Source organism: Hydractinia symbiolongicarpus, chromosome 5 (genome assembly GCF_029227915.1).
Source record: "Hydractinia symbiolongicarpus strain clone_291-10 chromosome 5, HSymV2.1, whole genome shotgun sequence".
Lineage (NCBI taxonomy): Eukaryota > Metazoa > Cnidaria > Hydrozoa > Anthoathecata > Hydractiniidae > Hydractinia > Hydractinia symbiolongicarpus.
Genome location: NC_079879.1, coordinates 5631445 through 5651952, shown reverse-complemented (window position 1 = coordinate 5651952; position 20508 = coordinate 5631445). Strand labels below are relative to the sequence as shown.

Here is a 20508-nt window from a genome sequence, read left to right as displayed (position 1 = left end):
AATCATCCTAAATATTATATTGAGCAACCAAATATAACTTAAAATGATAGATAAGTTCCCTACATATATTGGATTGCCAGTACTTACCTTGCTTTGAACTCAAACTTACTAATTAATAAACTTCTTTCAAACCTTAAACTAGCTTGGGCTAGCTATATCCTTCGAATTTTGCATATGGATAGAAACACAGCTCCTCGTCTTGTCCCTGTCAAAGCAAACTTTGGATTTACTGATATTTAATATATTTTGCAGACCGTGGCTTATTTTACCGCTAAAAAGAATACTGATTTTTTTTCTTAGCATAAAAAATGAAATAACTATTGATAAACAGGTGGTCTAGGCGGTTCTAAATATATGGTTCTAAAGTGTATATAATTACTTGCACCTTGACCTTTTGAGCGGTCCGTTTATTACACGCCATTCTTCGGAAATTGCGGGGATTGACCTTATTGAATCGTTTCGTAGCGCCTTTAAGGTTACCTCCAGAAGAAAAATAAATATGCCTATATCAACTCGAAATACATTACTATAAAACAATCCAGCAATAGTTTTTTAAAACTTGTACACATAATTAAGTATAGCTATGACCATTTATTCAGTCTCTCAGAGCTTCGACCGCCGCCATTAAAAAAAAACAAAAATTTACACTGACGTAATGAGTATGCAGCACATGCTAGCGGACAAGTGCAACTACGCTAAACCACACATAGTACGGATTTTTGAATTTACCCCCTGGTCCTATAAAAAACTTTACAAACTACACTTTCATGCGACATTATAACATCTCTTTACTTTAGAGCTGTTGATAGTGATAAAACATTGAAAGAAAGGCGACTATTGAGAAAACGACGTTTGCTTTTATCACCTATATCATAGAAACGACCTCGTCGAGAGGAAACTATTTTGTAATCCAATAAAAATAGGCGTATGAAAAAATAAACGTAAAAAAAGCATAAATATATAATCTTTAAAAGCCCAGATCAAATTGACCTCGCTAATAGCATCTGGATCTCCTTGTTCATCTTTGTAACCCACGTAAATACCATCGGGTGCAGGATATTCTCTACGAATTCTATTCACCACACAAGATGGGATTACTCTCTTGATACGTCTACCAATTCTATTGTGGATCCTTGTGGACTATTGCGTACCTATAAGACCTGTACGTAATATATAAACAGAATAATTAGTCTACAAACGGTATTACTACATGCATGTATTTCGTGTGTGCATTTCGTTACACCAGACAAGTAATTAACGGACATATTTTATACGCGATATTTGTATATTTAGAATTTTTTTCCTTCTAATAAGCAGGCACCTGAAAAAAACATGCATCTGCTCTTTGAATTGTTTCTGTGAAAAAATAATGAACGAAGAAACAATATTAGGATATTCATTTTTTTGCTATTCTAAACATCTAGAAACAATACAATTTAACTCCTTTTCTGTTTTTTTGTTATCTTTTTTTGCCTGGAACAATCAGGCAACCCCCTAAACACTTCAAAACAACTTAAGATGTACTCTATTTATCGAAAATAAGCTTCAACATATCAACTTTCTAAAATGCAGACACCTTTAATTAGCGGACAGATTTTTTGCACGTGTCTCATAATTAGAGAGACAAATGTAAACAAAATTCCCTCCCGGTTATGAGACCTTTCTGACACTGCCACCACTAGCCTCTCTCCCCCATCCTTGCAGTTATTTTCATAAGACACATATCACCGTCCAGAAACTAAATATTTTCTAGGTTAATTAAAATCATCAAATTGGATTAATGATCAAAACAATTTAATCGTTAACGATCACTGCCAATTTACTTTATACTTTTTTTGTCGTATATAAAAAGAATTTTGAAAGAACAACTGTGCAAAAACAAAAATTATTTTGTTTTTAGTGTTATTTTGGTTACAGAAATGAGATGCAATGGTTGGATTTGTGATCTCACTTTGCTTCTTATCGCTAACTTTATTAGTGGAAGTTGAAGGAGTAGAAAAATGTAACTACGTCAGCAGAATTAGGAGTGGGAAGTCTGATTATTACGTGACAGGTTTGTTCCCGATGTACAACACAGCCCCTTCCAGATATAATTCAAACGGATTACAATACTCTGAAGTTATAAAATATACGTTAAACTTAGCAAACAAAAATTCCTCATATAAAATTGGTTATGTGTTTTACGACACGTGTGGGGAAGCGCAGCTAGATATTACCACTGAAATCATAACAGATATGCTGCTCGGAGATTCGTTTTATTTCTGGCAAAAAAACACAACATCAGAAATTGACATGCGTTCAAATAAAGAAGGTACGTGCTACTGCCAATCAGAATCGTACGGAAGCCGCCATCTTGGTATAGTGGGACCGGCGTCATCATCAGTTTCGAGAAAAACTAGCAACTTTTTGTCTAATGAAAAGTTGCAGATTATTAGCTATGGTTCAACAAGCCCAACTCTTAGCGATAAAATTGACTATCCTAACTTCATGAGAACTATACCAAGTGATACCTTTCAAGTGCAAGTCATAATCGATCTAATTTTACATTTTAACTGGACATATATATCTATCGTAGCTTCTGATAATTCTTACGGACGAGACGGTACAGATAAACTTCTTGAGCTTTTTAAAAAACACAACATCTGTGTTGGCGTGCAAATATTCTTTGGTGTCCCGTATAGCGACGTTGAAATTAAAAAGGTTGTTAAAACCTTACTGGATAGTTCTACGGCAGCCGAAGTGATTGTTTTGTTTGCATTATCAACCCCAAGTAAAATGCTTTTTGATCACGCTTCGAATTTAAAATTATTTAAAAAAACTTGGATTTTGACTGAAGGAGTAACCGGTCGAAAAATATGGAGCGATGAGATCGAACCAAATGTTCTGACCGGAGCTTTTGCCATTACACCATACACTGGTAGTGACAACGGGTTTGAAAATTATTTTTGGAACTTATCTTACGCTGAAGCAGATGAAAATCCGTACCTGAAGATATTCTTTAACATTCATGGAATTAATTCAACGAATTCAGAAAACGTAACTTTAAAAGATTTTAAATCGAAGTTTAAAGGAGATAAAATAGGAAACACTCGTAACGCCATTGTAGCATATATAGTGGCGCTAGAAGAATTCATAAAAGATCAATGCGAATTCGAAAATTGCACATCTTTACCTTCTCTATCAAATCGAGAGTTGTTTAATGAAAAGTATGTCCAGCCAGTAGCCTTTACCGGATTGCTTGGAGAGACGGTGACCTTTGATGAGAATGGAGATATCACCACAGCAGTGTACAAAATACAAAATATGCAACGGAAAGACAATAGTTTTGTTTTACATCCAATAGCAGAATGGACGCAGAAGAAAGGATTAACAATCGATGTACAACGTGTGGTATGGGCAACCCATGTTAAACCAAGATCACAATGTTCTGATACATGCAAACCGGGATTTTATACGCTGTACGACAAAAGCAAACCATGTTGTTGGGACTGTGTAAAATGTCAAAAAGGCTTAGTAAAAATTGGTCACGGCCATGGAAATTGTACTTCCTGTCCGAAAAACAGTGTGGCTGATAATGGCAAAAAATGCGTAAAATTAGAACTTTATAACCACAGAATAGCATCTAATAATGGAGTGATTATGCTGTCTCTATCAGTATTCGGCATGATTTCAAGTTGTTTTGTATTGTTTACATTTTTAAAATACAGAAATAGAGTTATCATACGGTCTGGAAACACAAGGTTCTCCATCATCCAGATTGTCATGCAGTTACTGTTGTTTTGCTCACTTCTGCTTGTCTTTGCGGAGATAACAGACGCAATATGTGCAATAAAATTGTACTTAAATGGTTTACTACTTGTTATCACATTCTCCATCATACTCATCAAAGCGGAGTTATTACTACGAATATTTAACGCAAAATTTCGAATTAATAAAACTCACGCACGTGTTACAACGTCAATGGAATTTGGAATAGTAGCATGTGCAACTTTAACATTCTCTTTAATTCAGATTATTTTATACCAAGAACGACCTATCGTAGTTAAAGAAATTTTTGATTTCGCAAATAAACGCAAAGAAATCACATGTGACTTTGACATGCATTTGTCAGCCACAGTGATTTACTTAATACTGTTGTCCTTAATATGTGGCTTTCAAGCCTTCCGAGCGCGAAAATTACCGGATATATTTAACGAAGGGAGCTTTATCATGTATGCTGTGTTTGTATCTAGTGTAAACATGGTTTTAATTATTTTTCTCACACAGTATGCACAGGACGCAACTACAAAGACGTTCGTGAGATTTATTTTTATTTTCTCCACGAACTTCTTTCTTCTAAGTGTTATGTTTGGATACAAGGTATGGGTCATTTGGTTTCAAACTGAAAGTACGCAGAGTGAACGTCGCCACACGATGACATTCGACAGTACATTAGAAGGTTTAGATTACAAGACTGTAGGCACACCAAGAGTTTACAACAATCGATCCTTTATTGAATCTCCTGAATCTTCGACGATAAACGAATAGTTGTTGCTATTTGGCATATAATAAAGCAAACGGCGCTTTGATATCAAACTAAGCGCTGCAGCTTTAGCATCTGTACAAGCGTAGGAGGGAAAGAATGTATTGATAAAATTATTATTCGTATTGCATTGTAATACTTACTGTTTTTAAAAATCTTGCTGTTTCATTATTATTTATAATCATGTTCAACGTGTTGACGTATTCACATTATTGGACAAACTATTAAACAATCCACAATTATTTTTTGTCACGTAAGTGCGAGCGAGTAACTTTCGCTTAAAAAGCACTTTTTAAGCGGAAGTTGCTCGCGGTCAAAGTTTTTTTTTTCATTGGCCCAATGAAAAAAACCTAAGGAGCGCTAAGAACGAGTTTGGAGAGAATTTACATGCTATAATATTTTAAGAATATTTTATCTTCGCGTTAATGAGAAATATCAAGACAATAACTCGCCTCCGGGACTATTTGCTTCTTCACGGTGTTGCGCTTACTGATAGCTCTAGCGGAATCTCCGTTAAAGTAAAGGGTGCTGGGGGTCGAGTTTGGGCAAATATTTTAAAAATAAAACCGGCTTTTTGTAGTTTTCTTAGGAAGCAATATTTATGGTAAAAAATGAAAAGTCTGTCGTAATCTTTTATGGGACGGAATGAAATAAAAGAGACATTTTTGAAACAACCTTATCCTGCCATATTAAGATAGCTTTTGTGACTGTGTCAGTCAAATGACTCCATTCCACGATGACTGTTTCCTTTTGATATACGGTGGATAGTGTTATGCTTCCTTCGTGATTAAATTTAGAACGATGAACAAAAAAAAGGTATTTTTTTGCCATACCATTCAGATCAAAAATCGCCAAAAAATTAAAATTACCTTGGTTTTAACAAATTTTGGTGCAGTGCTAAATATGATGTTTCTGGCAAAATTAAACATAAACGAACAAAAAAAAGGCTGAAGACGAGCGTAATATCTAAATTTGGATTTTTTGTTATCTAAGTCCCGTGTGTAAAAATGTTTTTTACATGCTGTTATTAATTCTTCTGTAACTAGTTTCATGACCACTCCTAAAACTGACTAACCAAGCTAAATCCGGACCCACGCAACACTTTTAGAATTGAAGGAGAAACATTTAAAGACGCCGCGAAATTAAAATTCCTATAGCTGCTGTTGTTCAAGCTTTTTACAAGAAAAATATAAGGTTATAAGCGATTAATACACGGGCTCACAGTTTCAAAAAAATACTGCGCGCACATGTCATAACATTATGTAATTCGTATGCGCACGCAGAAAAGCATAGTAAAGAAAGACAAAGAACGTAGAAGTACAAGTACCTAGCTTGTTCTTTTCTTGGAAATTATAAAAACCACCAAAGCTTTGATATAAAAAAAATGATAATGGCTCTACCTAGATGCAATAATACTTTTTCAGGTTTAATTCATCTATGTATAACATGCAGCGCAGGGCTTCATGGAGGATATTTTTATTTTCGTGGCATACATCTGCCACGACCTGGTTGGTAAAATACTTTTAAGAAAATCAAATTTTACTTTCAAAATTTTTTTTCTTGCGATGAACTTTTTTTTATTAGTAATAATACGTTGGGAAATAACGAATATATGAACCAAGTAATACGCTGAGATTTCAGGCAGAAAAAGAACAAAAAAAAAACAACATGGAAAAAAACAAACATTTTAAACGTCTGCGAGTATTTCGTTAGGCTATTTTCTATTTTTCAGGTTTGATGACAACCCTGGGTTATATCTTACATGAAATACAAACTTTTACAAAAACTCATTCTTTATGGTACAATATTTATTATAAGGCTGACTGCTTCAGCATATTATTTAGATTGTGTGACCATAGTATACTCCAACACACGGTGTGGTTAGTAAGATTTCAAAGAAACCAGCCTGCTTTAAAAATTCTTTATAACTTTCTTTCATCGCAGGTGTTAGTTCACAGTATACGTTGGTTTTAAGGAGCGAGAAGATGCATTTCAATAAGCGATCGGCTGTTAGCGAAACCTAGAAAGAAAAACAAACTCTTTTTTACTATGATAACCTGTTCACGTATGGTAGGTCTTGAGGCATAAAATAATTGGCATTTTTCAGTACTTATTGTGAACAACGAAGAACTCCAAAAGTAATATAGGTGCAAATGTCTAACATAGCTATCAAATCATTCTTTATGAAATGTTTAAACACGTAGACAAAGGAACGAACATTTATGGACGGAAAAACTTTCGGATTTTTTTTGTCCGGAAATTTTTCCGTCTGAAATTTGTGCCTGCCAATGCTTTTCTGTCCGAAATTTTATTTTTTTAATTTTATCGTCTAATTTTATCGATATATCGCTCAAGTTGTCAATTTTGAAACCCATCCACGCTAATTGGGCTATTACACTACCATTTACGGAATAATACAGCCATAATTTGCAATGGTTTCGACGAAGCCTGCATTTCTGACGCTCTATCTTTAGAGTTGGATCCTGAAGACTCTTTTTTAGATCTTGATTAAATATATGTACACTATAAATGCTTCTAGCCTTCTTTTTGTGTCATTGCCCGTAATCATTATTTTTGAAATTTGGTTAAAATTCGCTCAAAAGACTTGTACGAAATTTTTTCCGCTAAAATAAAAAAATAGTGTCCGAAAGTTTTTCCGCCGAAGATTTTGCTTCTTAATGTAGTGTTAAAAAGAAAATACACTTTTCTCTGACAACGACTTCAAAATCATACATCGAACATCATAATAAAAAGAAGTAAATATTTTGTTTTACTTCAGTTGATTCTTGTATTCTCGTCGTCAAAACTGCTGCGTAAGTATCCAACACTTCGTCTGGTACATTCATCTCGTGATGATAAAATCTATTAATAAGCTCCTCCGCAGATGTTAAACAATGAGCTGTGCTGGCTGGCTGTTTATACTTTGATTGCATCTAAGGCGAAAACAATTAAAATCATTCATACAAACTATTCCAGTAAAAACCTAGTTGCATAAAACTTCTTAAAACAGGATGTAAACTTAAAGTAGATCTACCCTACTTCATTTTATCTTAAAGTATAACATTCAAACAAATTAATCATATTTTCGGTACCAAAAATAATTTTGTAGCAATATTAACATACTCGCTTATACTAACAATGACGATCCGCATATTTTAAGGATCCTAGGCGAAAATTCCAAGACTATGTTAAAAAGTAAACGAACAAACAAGCAAGCAACCTGATTTTAAAAAATCTATGTTTGATGTAAACAAATCTCTGTTTTATTTGTTAAAAATTCAAAATATGTAATGAAAAAAATTGTACAAAAACGAACATCGCGAAAGATTATCCCACTCGCAATTCACTCTTTAAGTTAAACGCGAAAGTTTTTTTCGCGAAAGCAAACCCCTAAAAGTTTGCGTTTTTTTTCTTCGCAAAATCTGAGTGAAAAGTTTTAAACCTGAGTAACCAAAAAACAAAACGACACAACAGATTTGTAGCTACAGTATAAAGGATGACATAAGTGCGTGGTCAAACTCACTAAAGGTATAAACTTTTCTTTGATTTGTTCGTGAAAAATCTTGGCGTTGCTATGAGCGGCGACGAATCCGCAAATATCATCATTCTTCTCCACCACAAACACATAAGAGGGTGAAAATTCCAAATAAGCACCCAACAAACTGAAAGAAAAAATTACATAAATACCTATGGATCAGTTTTGAGACGTCATGACTTTTTGACATTTCATGTTGTTAAACATACCTATCTCCAGGCAGATCAGGGGAGTCTTTAAATTCATCTGGGTTTTCCAATAACTCTCGACAGAACTTGTAAAGGCATTGCTAAAAAATAAAACACATCTCTTTCAGAATGCACACAAAAATGAGTAGATAAATTACCACGTTCATTTTTTGATTTATCTAGGTCGCATCTGCACCATGTTAAACCATTAATTGATTTTCTTAGAAAACACACCGTCGCATGCAGTTAGAAGGGAGGTTTAAAAAAGAAATAGTATTTAAAATAAATAAATAAATAAATAAATAACCTTGTCTTGTGGAAGATACGGGCGAATTGTTTGCACTTTTAGATTTTTACCACTGTTGTCACTCACATTCTCCTTCGAAGGAAGCAAACTCTAAAACAAGAAAACAACTTTTAGTGATTTGAGAACGCGTACGGATATTTCTTTTGAATAACTAATCAGACCAGCCTCCTGTCCCACACATATACCCACTGCTGTTTCGCGTTATCAACAAGAAATCCACAGCATACACAGAGAGATTTGAATTTACAAGGACGGATACTAATTTCTTTTTTATTTAGATTTTAACCTAAATGATTCTAGCTTGAATTTATAAGCAAATGAGTAATTGTGGTATCGACTAAACAGCGAGGGAATCTATTTTCTTTTTGTTTGCACCACACCTACCGCAATTTCCCAGTTTCTTACTTACGCGCTGATTTTAACCAGAGACATCGTGATTTAAAAGCGAATGCTGTACAGAGAGCAAGTTATCCGATTCTTGTGTTCGTGAGACGTCATTTTATTATTAATAGTATTCCGAATATTTATACAGGATATAGCCACTTCAGTGTTGGAAACACTGTTATCAATGTGGGTCCTGTGTTCTGAATGTATATAAAAACTATACATCGGCATTGCCTACCCAATTTCCCTCACATGGCATGGGAAACATGCCCGCGCTGTGGACTAAACCGCAGACCTTGTATTTACGAAACAAACTCTATAACCACAAGGCCACGCGCCACGCCGTTATAAATCAGGACTCAGTAGTAAAAAAGATATGTTAATTAATATGACTTTTAATGTTAATAAAATTGAATTGAGAAAATGATTTCTTTGGTAAGTTCATCTCGAAAGTAACTGCCACAATCGAGATGCTATTTTTAATAAACACACAGGGCCCTTAATTTACTGTTTTCAGTATTATCTTTTCACGTAGCACCACCATAACTTAAGATTACATTGCTTTCAAAAGGATTTCACACTAGATATGTTAACAATGGCTATTAGTTAATTATCTAGCTATTGCAACACATGTCCTACCTCCATTTCTGCTGCAATGCCTCCTCTAAACATCCAAGCTTCTGGGTCTTTTGAAATAAAACTTTCCCCTTTCTGACGTTTCTCTGACCCTGAAAAAAAAAAAGAATACAAAAATCTTGAAAGACCTCTAACGAGTTTCAGCAATATAAAGTATTAAATGGTTATTTGCCACATGACTGTATTGTTAAAGAAATTAGTAAAGGAAAGAAAAACACATTCGAACTTATGTTCAGTTTGGAACAAATTTGACAAAAGTAGTCATGTGTGAGATTGGTCTCGTGGGTAGATACACTTGGTTCGAAACTCTTCTGTAGTTCTTTCATTAGTTCAACTTGACAACTTACCAAGCCATTTGGCGAATGATGACAGCAAATGTACGACCTCTTTTACGTCATAAATGTATGGATACAGCTGTTGCAGTAATCTTTTGTTGGAGATATCTTGCATACGATCGAACAAAATCTCAACGTTGTTACATAAATCTTGAAATTCAGCACATTGTTTTGTCCACATATCAATCTAAAATAAAGAAAATACTCTGCTGCTGATCTCACAAAACGAAAACTCTGTATTCATGGATAAAGAAAAAAAGGACCTAGATTGTAAAAAAATTAACTTTAGTCAGTCGCTATGGTCAAGAAGGTTTCACTTTTCAACTTGTAAATATTCACAAGTCTACTGATGTTAACTATTTCCTGTGCTAACGAAAACGGCTCTGTGAACCGGTTGCATACCACATTTTGAGGCGGTGGGTTTTTGTAATCAATCGCATTTTCTTTCAACCATTTAAACTCCGTGATAATTTTCTGCCCCTTCTCGCCATGTTCGTAGGGTAGATGAAAAAGATCACATAACAATGAAACGTCATCAACTGTGATTATGGAAGACTTTGCCTTTTTATGTGGTGAGGAAATTTCTAAGATAAAAAAGTTACTCGAATCAACTCGCTAAAAATTTACTGTGAGGATACATAATTATTTAAAGTTCTTTTTTGCTAATGCTCACATACGATCGAAAAAATGAATCACTTTTAACACTAGCAAACTGTATTTCAGCTAGAGTCTTTCTTTTACAAGAAGGCAATAAAAAAATATGTTAAATGTATTTTTCAAATTTACACTTAGGTGCTCATAAAAAAGGACCGCCACACAGGAAGGTAGTGAGGTGGCACAAAAACAGAACTTACTAACATACCCCCTGATTCGGTATCACATCCGTTCACAACTGTAACATCTGATTTTGTGCGTGCATCATCTTCTATCCTTTCAATTTGTTCGTCTTTTTTTATTTCATTAATTAAAGAGTTCATATTAGCATTAAACGTAAGTTTGTTATTGTCATATGGTGATCCTTGAAAAGAATCTTTTGAGAGTTTAAACATGTCCATCCAACTCAACACTGCATCAAACATTGCCTTCTTTGAGTCATACTCCAATATATTTTCCTCTGATTTCGCAAAATTGCCTTCTTTTAATTCTAGTAAGTCCTTATTCAACGAACGCAACTCTTTGGCATTTTTGAGCCAACTACCTAAAGAATGGATGGCTACATAATTACACTCATATTCACAGTTCGGATTGGTTAATATTCCTGAAGTTTTGTTATAGATTTCCATTTGTCGACCTTTATATGGACCAAGAAATACGCGTCTGTGGTCATAATCATTTGCATGTATATTGTCCCAAATGACTGGTTTTCGTTTTAATACATTCATAAGTTCATCCAGTGACTTGCTGGATATTGTTTCTGAAATAACTTTGGGACCTAAACATAAAACAACGTTATTTCAGTTAGCAGAATATTTTAAGTAAAGGATTCAAAAAACAACAACCACAACATCAATTTGGAAAGTGTCTTGGCAATAGCATAGAGAGTCTATGACCGCTCCAAAATACCATAAGAACCAAAACACTTTTGCACAATAGACAAAATAAATAATTATAGTAGGACGAATGTAGGATAATTAAATGAGAAAATCTGAGTATATTTTTATGGATATATATTTCCAGGTTTTTGTTAATAAAATAATTTTGCAGTAGGTTTATACCATTGCTTGTTCTGAAGTTTTTTCAGAAGCAAAGAAAATATTGAATATGCTCTTTGTTTTATCTTTGTTTTACAGTAATTTATCTTTGTTTTACAGTAAATGGGTACATTGTTAAACAAGATTACAAAAATTCTCTTTTATACATTTTCGATAAATCTCCATGGCGATAGTTTGCACGAAAAACATAAGTAAAATCTTAAGTAATTTCCAAACGGTACTATTGCTAATAATTTAACTTGTAAAACATTCCCATTGAAAAGTGTCACAGTATATTTTAAAAAGACAACAAGTTTCAACAAAAAACCAATAAACCAAAAATACAACAACTTTTACCTGTCCATAATATATGCACACCTGAGTGCATTTTAGAACCCAATGTTTCAAGGTATTTTGACAATTCGATACTTGGTTTAGCTCGAGTTGTACAATATTCTGAAAACAGAACAAAATTTATACATTATTAAATCCATTTGTGAGTTCTTGCTTATAATTATTTATACTTTGTACCACACCTGTTGGACAAAATAAAACAGTTTTCAGGTTGTCAAACCATTCGTACAACTTGTTTGTAATGTAAACTTGTGCATCACCAGATGAAGCGAATTCTAACTTATCAGTGAGACACAACTCAGGATCAATATCATCAAAGAGGATAGCAAATGAATGACAACCAATACCATACACCTAAAAAGGTCAAAAATATTTTTAAACTGGTCATCGTTACCATCTTTTACTTTACGTCTGTTTTACATGCTACCATGAGTTTGGTATATTAATGACCTTATCTATAATAATAACCATATTCTGTTTGTCTCTGTGCAAGATGATACCTCAAGTAGCAAGACATACAAAATGCAGTAAAAATGAATGGGCGAACCTGTGGATTTATCCACGGGCCACCAACTTGTCTTCTAATAATGATCTAGGTTAACTTAATGAAGAATCATACCTGTTTTAGCTTTTCGTGCAATAGTTTCACATCTTCTGGACTGGAAAATATGATATCCAATCCAGGTGATATTGAATAAACAAAATCTATGTGATTTAATTGAGCAGCAGCAATCAATTCTTTAAGTGTGTCTGATTATATATAAAAAAAAATTTAGAAGTGTTTGGTCATAAGTGACAACACAAACCTAAGCCTTTTTTTCTACACATCATGCCACCTCATAATGATCTAACTTATATCACAAAAAAGGTGTAAAACAAATGTTTGGCTTTTTGATCCCTGTGAGACATGTCTACTTTGCTATATGAATGTATATAAACAGGTCAGGTATTGGGGACTAACAGTCTCAAATATAACATGGCGCTGTGAGCAGTAATTTAAGAAGAAGTTTTAAAAGCTGAAAAGAAGAATCTGATATTTTTCATTATTTAAGGAATCAGATAGCGATTTTAAAAATGAGAGACAAATGAAAATCTGTCTTCAGTGGACAGATTTGCAGCTTTTCATAGTTGGAAAGAGAAATAGAGTGATTATGTTCTTATAACAAGTCTTGCAGACAAAGACGAGGAATATCAGGCAGCTATGTTGAGATATACATTCTCAACAGAGACAAGAAATATTTACGAGTCCTTAAGTTTTAATGCAGATAAAAAGAAGAATCCAGTAATAATTTTACAGAAAATGGAGGAGTATTGTTATTGAAAGGTTAGAGAGACATAAGTTTTTCCAAAAAAGGCAGGAAGAGGTAGAAGGTTTCGATGACTTTTTCACAGAGATCAAATTATTAGTACAAAACTGTAATTTATGCCAAACAGCATTATGTTACTAAAGTTTACAGCGTGAGAGTTGCCGGGGGACTTAGTAGCGACCAAACCAGAGAAAAGTTATTGGCAGAAAAGAAACTGACACTGGAGACTGCAGTGGAAATATGCAAATCGGCTGAAAAAGCTACTGATGGTATGTCTGCGCTAAAGAACAATACAGAGGTTTGTTACATCAGCAATAAATATAAAAATGATAAACAGATCGGCAGAGGCAAGAATCCTAAAATGATTATGTGCAAATTTTGTTTACGAAAACATCTTTCGGGTGAGAGTCATGTACTGCATGGGGACAGAAATGTAGAGAGTGCGGTTTACACAACCATTTTGCAAAAAGCGTAGTTTGTCGAAAAGTGGACGAAATTTTACACCAGGGTGTGAATGAACAGGGACACCTTGGGGCGCTATTTTTAGGACGCGTGGGGGCAGAGAATGCAGCGTAGCTTAATAGGGTTCAGGCGGGAATAGGTGGAAATATGTACGAAATTAAAGTTTTGGCAAAGCATGGCGAAATTAACTTTAAAGAAGACACAGGCGCAAAAGTTACAGTAATTGGCAAAAACCACCTCAAAAAGTTTGAAATTCACAAAAAACAATTACAAGACACTACAAAGACAGCTTAAGAAGCTCTCAATATTGTGAAAGTTGAAATCCCAGCTAACTTTTATGTGCATCGATAATTATATACCACCAAAAAAAGATAATGAAAATATTTCCTGACCTTTTTATTGGACTGGGTAAAATAAAGGGAAAACCTATTCATATTGAATTAAAGTAATCAACAATTCCATACCATTTAGGCGCGCCTAGGCGAGTCCCCATACGGTTGCTTGCACCCCTGAAAGCAAAATTAATTAGAATGGAACAAATGGGGGTTATTAGAGCCGTAGACTAACCAACAGATTAGTGCCATCCCATAGTCACAGTTTAAAAACCAAATGTCAAATTACGTGTTTGCATAGATCTCACACAGTTAAACAAAGGAACAAAAAGAGAGTGTTATAAACTACCAAGTGTTGACGAAACACTAGCACAACTTGGTAACAACTGTAAAATCATAACAAAACTCGATGCCAATTCAGGATATTGGCAGATGCCATTGAACAAAGAATCTCAACAGTTGTGTACATTCACCACACCTTTCGGCAGATATTGTCCAACACGAGGTCCCTTTGGAGTAAATTCTTTGCCATAAATGTTCACAAAAAAACTCGACAACATTATACAGGGATAACCTGGGGTCGTAAAAAGCATGGATGATTTCCTGGTTTTTGGAAAAGATGACACTAAATACAATAAAAATTTGTCAGAAACATTAACAAAACTAGCAGAAAATAATGTTACCCTCAACATAGAGAAATGTTCTTTCTACCAAACAGAAGTAAAATTTTTGGGACACTGCATCACAACAGAAGGTATTACACCATTACATTCAAAAGTGGAAGCAATTCAAATTTGATACATCGATGTGAGACCTGTCTAACCTACCTGCCATCTAAGAAAAAAGAATCATTAAAACCACATGAGTTACCAACACGGCCACAGCAAAAGTTAACTGACTTTTTCCACTATGGAAAAAAGGATTACCTTATTGTTGTTGATTATTTTTCACTGTGGCCGGAGGTATATCTGCTTCAAACTGCTACCTTAGAAAAAGTTATTGCAGCTTGCAAAGATGCATTTTCCCAGCATAGTATCCCACAAGAAATGATAAGTGACAATGTGCCTCAGTATAAGTCATTAAAATTTCAAATGTTTTCAAAGAAATGGCAATTTTTGCACAAAATCAGTAGCCCATATTATCCCAAGTCGAATGGCTTGGCGGAAGCAACTGTTAAAAAAGTTAAGATGCTCATAAAAAAAACTAAAGATGTGCTCAAAGGCTTACTAATTTTGCGAAATATACCAACTGCCACTGGACTTTCTCCAGCAGAGGTTATATATGGTCACCTACTGAGAGATAGATGATAACTTACTTATGTTGCCAACAAAGTTCTGTACATAAAATGCCAAAACAGCTCATCACTGTGAATTGATTAAAAACCGAGTCATTCAAAAAAGCTACTACGATCGAAATGCTACCATAGCATTAAAGCCAACTAACCGTTTTGTACCAGGTCAATGAATAGCAGTACAGCACAACGAGATGAAAGAATGGACATTAAGAGGTCAGATTATTCCATACATTTATTCCATACATTTATCTTTTAATACATCCAAATGGAAAACAGACACATAACACGCCAAAACCCAAATTAGCCATAGAAAGTTGTATACAATCTCAGCCTCCTGTGCGCCCTGATTAAAGGTCCCTAGGTTGTTGCCTGAACACGAAAATGACAGTGACAGTTCAGGTACAATTTCATACGACACAGACAAAAGCAACGAGTTAACAAGTAGTGAGACGAGACAAGCAAAAACATACAAGAAAAAGAGAAGAGTAGTGTTTACATAATAAAATCTGGTCGACTATCAAAGAAGCCCAAACTATTAGATTTATAAGAAACTTTATTTGACTTTTATAGTTATCAACAATTTGTATTTGAAACGTTCTATTGCATTCCAGAGATTGGTTAAGCATTTATTTTGTTATTTATTTGTATTATTGTATTAGGGAGATGTGAGACATGCCTACTTTGCTATATGCATGTATATATACAGATCACGTATGCGGGACAGACAGTCTCAACAATCCCTATTGGATCAGTGTGTTAAATACATTTTGGTTTCTTAATGACACAAAAATTATTTTTATTAAATATTAATATATATGCTGATAAACATTCAGCTATGTTCTTCATCATCTTTTTTTAAATTTTTCAGTCATTTCAAAAGTGTAGTTTTTGTAAATAGGTAGTTTTTTTAAAAAATAAACAGTATATGCACTGACCAAAAGAGGGTTAATTAATAATTAATAAAAGTATTATTCTCATGTAAGTTATTTTCTAGGGGTTAAAAAAAATTATATACCTATATGTGACAGAGTGAATGGATTATCTAAAGGGCTTGACACATAGGCCTTTCACAATGTTAAAATTTACCTATTTCAGCTTTAGTGTACTTTTCTCGCCACAACCTTCTATGTTTGGCATCATCTTTGGGAGCGTACATGTATGTATTTAAGCCTAACAACTGCAACCTTTAAAAAAGTTAAATCAAATATATACAAATTCTTTATCAGCTTGACATAATTCCAATTTCTTATGATTAGTAACTACACACTTTTATAAAAATAAGTTAAGTGTGCTAGTTCTATTTTTTTAGAAACTCAACTGTGTTTCATTACTATAGTTGAGTTTTCATTTCAAGTTGATTTCCAAACTTGATTTTTTGTTTTTTTATTTTTTTATATAGCATCTGTGTACATTACAGTATAAGGAAGGCAACCTAACTACACTCTACAGAAAAATAATTCATTTTCCTTCGTTGTATTTGTGTCTTCATTTTATCTTAAGAAAAAGCACTTTGAGCATAGTAAGATTAGTTGCATGCCTTGATAACTTTTCTGCATGTGTGGCTCATCACACACATCTCGTGAAATCCAGAGGATACAATAATATATTGCAAGAGGTAAAAGCTTACCTGACAAACAGTTCTTTTCTTTCTGAACATCTCCATGGTGTTCCATAAAAACCTAAAGAGAAAAAACATTAAAATTATGGTTATAAAGTCTGTTTCTAATAAAGCAATTGTTTTGACTTTTTTGCAATTACCTTCATTTATTTTTTTACAAAATTACATCTACACATTGGATAGTAATTTTTCAGAATTGAACATAAATCCATTTTATACGATCACTTCTCACATTTGGCATGTGACAGTTATTTTCACTCTTACACACGTTTAAAATTCAATTTGCAAAGCTCACACCATTGTGTCAATGTTTCCTGTCAAAAAATATTTAAGTTTACTTTCCATGACAAAACAATTTTATCTAAATCAACTTAACATTTGTTTCATTTTTAACAATATAACATTCTTTTTGTACAAAAAATCCATACTTATACTAGAGATAGAAATGAACTTTTAAGTGTTGTAGGGGAGTATGCCAAACAAACGTTTTATTATAACATGCTTAATGTGGTGTCACTTGGCTTGTGCGACAATAGAATTACTAAACTAATCTAATTAGTTCACTGAATTTGCTAGAAAAATTTATAAATACTTTTTAATTTTATTAATTCAAAGACTCATTGACTGCAATAAAAGATGTATACATTTTCAACTGCCAGCTACTTGGTATATGATGTTGTATTTTGAAAGTTATTTCATAGTAAAATATTTAAAAAGACTTGTTAACAAACTTTTTAACCTCTAGCTATATAAGTAAGTCTTGTTTATGCACTTTTATGTAAAAGACTGAAAAATGAAATTTTAAAAGTCTGTATCTATATAATAATACGCCAGTTCTGTCTGTGACTTTTGCGAAGTGGATAAAGTCTATAAAACATCACCTATAGATTTGTTTTGTAAATTACCAAACTTTGACGTTAGAGCAATATTGACGTCAAAGGAATGTATATTATGATTAGTGAAGCCTTTGCATTTCACTTTTTAATTTAAGGGTAAATAACTTGGAAACAGGTGGGAATAACTGACGTCATCTCCTGTGTGGGTAACTAGGGACTACCTGTGACCAATTTGGGTAAGTTTTCCAAACCTGGGTCACCGAATCCGTTTCGGAATGGACAGGTTAATAAAGTCATCAAAGAACTTTTTAACCCTAACATCTCTGCATCCGTTTGTCAAAAGTACACGATCCTATACATTTTCTTGATCAGCATTTCAAGATCTATACAATGAAGGCAACAGGCATACACATTTCTGAAAAAAAAAATTTGTGTGAGAATAACTTGGAAACGAGGTGGTGATGTCAATAATTTTTCACTGCATGGGTAACTAGGGACCACTTGGGACCAATTTGGGTAAGTTTCACAAACCTGGATCCCCGAATCCGTTTCGGAATGGACGGGTTGATAACGTCATGAAAAAACCTTTAAACCCTAACATCTCTGCAACCATTTATCAAAAGTACATGATTCTATACATTTTCTTGATCAACGCTTTAACCTCTACACAATAGACGCAACGTAAAACAAGCTTCTGAATTATTTTTTTTGTGGATGGGTTGTTGACGTCATTAAAATTCAAATAACGCAGGCCTTGCCATGAGCAAATAACCTCCCGAGCAATTAATTGCTCACGTCAGAGTGTCCACACGAGCAATTTTGCTCGCCATATTTTTCGCTAAAAAAACTTTACATTTAGTCTCTCAGGCCATCTTTTTCAGGAGAAGCGTGCGCCTTGGCACACACCTAAATCGTTTCAGGTGTGTGATTAAAATGCCTGCCACATTTCCAGTTTGGTCGGACATGTCCGTGGCTCGTTTAGAACTTTCGTCGGTTAAAACGTCCGATAGATTTCCGTCTTGGTCGGACACTTTTAGATCTCAGAATTATTGAATAGTCCTGGTCCTTGAAATCCACGAGCAAGCCTATTCATAGCCAACCTGACCATCCTAGCTAATTCACCGACTCCTGACTTAGTTAAAAGAACTACATAGACATAAATCTCTTTTGCCTGGCCCATTCGTCTTTTGGTAACCAAGTCTTAGTACACAAGAAATCCAGCCATGCGGTTCTTAACTAATGCGGAGGTGAAAGCCGACGGAGCACGGATGACGCAAGTCTGCAAAACTGCACTTTGAGGCGGAACAGACAATTTATCATGGGTTTAATTGTAGATAATTTCTTCATTTGACGAAACAATTGGAAACCATAGCAGTCCAAATTTCATGGATTATTTTCTTTATGCCGCAACTGTTATTCAAACAATTTTAAAAACGAAACCCACATGCGGTATAATTTTTTTTTCTGTATAAATTTTATGTACCTGACGTGTACCTGAACTTTTTGAATGAATTTGGAAGTTTTATTTGAACCGTGCAGATAAAGATTTTTTTAATTTGAAAACGAAACATATTTTTTCCTATTTGCTGAAAAATAAACAATAAATTTATGAAAACGACAGTATAGTCATGCATACTATTTCGGACATGTAGAAAAGGAAGTTAAGATTGAGAGAGTCGCTATACCAGTAGACGCTCGATCATCGTGTTTGGGGTTCACAATTTAAAACGTTCCCCACTTTCCTACTAAAAAATGAATGCACAACAAAGATTAACCTTAATACCTGTATCGCACGAGTTTTTCAAAATGGCCAATGAACTTTTGCACAATGGGTGGAAAATAATCACACCAAATATCTTTTCAGTTTCAGGTCGAGCGTTCGTGCAGGAATGTCACTTAAAAGACCAATCAATTCTTAAGAAAAACGTTTACAATTATCTCAAATGTTAATATTTACGTGAGCAATAGAATGCTCTGGTAACAAGCATTTATGTGAGCACTACGCAGGCGCGAGCAATTGCTCGCGACTCATGAAAAGGCCTGTAACGCTTCTTTTTCATTTTTATCCTGGCTCAGTGGATTTTTCCACGGGCCTTATTGATTAGTGTCACATATTTTTTAAACACACTCCTCCACCAAGTCATATTCTGCGAATCAATATTGTGAACAGGCTAGGGTGCTCATTTTTATACCTTTAAGGCGATTTTAACTATAGCAAAGTATTGATAAGATAAATATTTTTTTCTGAAAAACACACACTTATTGTCTTGGATAAAAAAATTTGTTACAGGTTTTAATCCATCTTTTGAAGGAAGAACAAAGTGAATAAACTTTTTCGGCAAAGTTATTTATTTAAAATTTGTCACAAAAGGATGATGAATTTTATGAAAAATCTTGTTTAGCTTTGTTTAGCTGAAGCTAAATAACATTAACTGTTTGTTGTCAAACATGGATGGCTTTACTTTATATCTATCTGGCTATAGTCTTGTCTAGAAATAATAACACTTCTCAAATAATACCTTCAACAACGCCACATAAATAGTCCATTTAATTTGGCTATAGTTATTTTAGAAAATAAAATCACGCTTCAAAAATCCACCATATTTAAATTACTAGTCTTCCAAAACAATAACAAACAGTCATGCTGGCCTCCACACAATAGCGATAATTTTTTGTAGATCACTTTTTTATTAGGAGGAGTCTATGA

General features: G+C 34.0%; 2 protein-coding genes across 2 annotated transcripts; one reads left to right on the top strand and one right to left on the bottom strand.

Annotated features, from left to right (window-relative positions):
• Positions 1-1391: 1391 nt before the first annotated feature.
• On the top strand, positions 1392-4693 carry LOC130644381 (metabotropic glutamate receptor 8-like). Its single transcript, XM_057449965.1, has one exon. The coding sequence runs from the start codon at positions 1930-1932 to the stop codon at positions 4525-4527; it is 2598 nt and encodes an 865-aa protein (XP_057305948.1). The 5' UTR covers positions 1392-1929; the 3' UTR covers positions 4528-4693.
• A 1498-nt stretch (positions 4694-6191) lies between these two features.
• LOC130644382 (protein O-GlcNAcase-like) lies at positions 6192-20487 on the bottom strand. Its single transcript, XM_057449967.1, has 15 exons — positions 20321-20487; positions 16975-17026; positions 16434-16531; positions 12572-12702; positions 12135-12306; positions 11956-12054; positions 10770-11339; positions 10310-10491; positions 9920-10094; positions 9576-9664; positions 8553-8642; positions 8267-8346; positions 8046-8184; positions 7297-7455; positions 6192-6542 (listed from the first exon to the last, which is right to left on the bottom strand). Exons 1-15 carry the CDS (start codon positions 20346-20348, stop codon positions 6363-6365), a joined length of 2244 nt encoding a protein of 747 aa, XP_057305950.1. The 5' UTR covers positions 20349-20487; the 3' UTR covers positions 6192-6362.
• Between the last annotated feature and the right edge of the window lie 21 nt (positions 20488-20508).

What these genes read in the sequence shown, in the direction of transcription:
- LOC130644382 (XM_057449967.1), bottom strand. Translation starts at nt 20,348, where the DNA reads ATGGACTATTTATGTGGCGTTGTTGAAG. An exon ending in TGTGCATATATTATGGACAG is followed by an intron (nt 11,340 to 11,955) that starts GTAAAAGTTGTT and finishes TTTTATGTTTAG; the next exon opens with GTCCCAAAGTTATTTCAGAA. An exon ending in CGTATCTTCCACAAGACAAG is followed by an intron (nt 8,347 to 8,552) that starts GTTATTTATTTA and finishes TTTATTTTTTAG; the next exon opens with CAATGCCTTTACAAGTTCTG.
- LOC130644381 (XM_057449965.1), top strand. Translation starts at nt 1,930, where the DNA reads ATGGTTGGATTTGTGATCTCACTTTGCTTCTTATCGCTAACTTTATTA.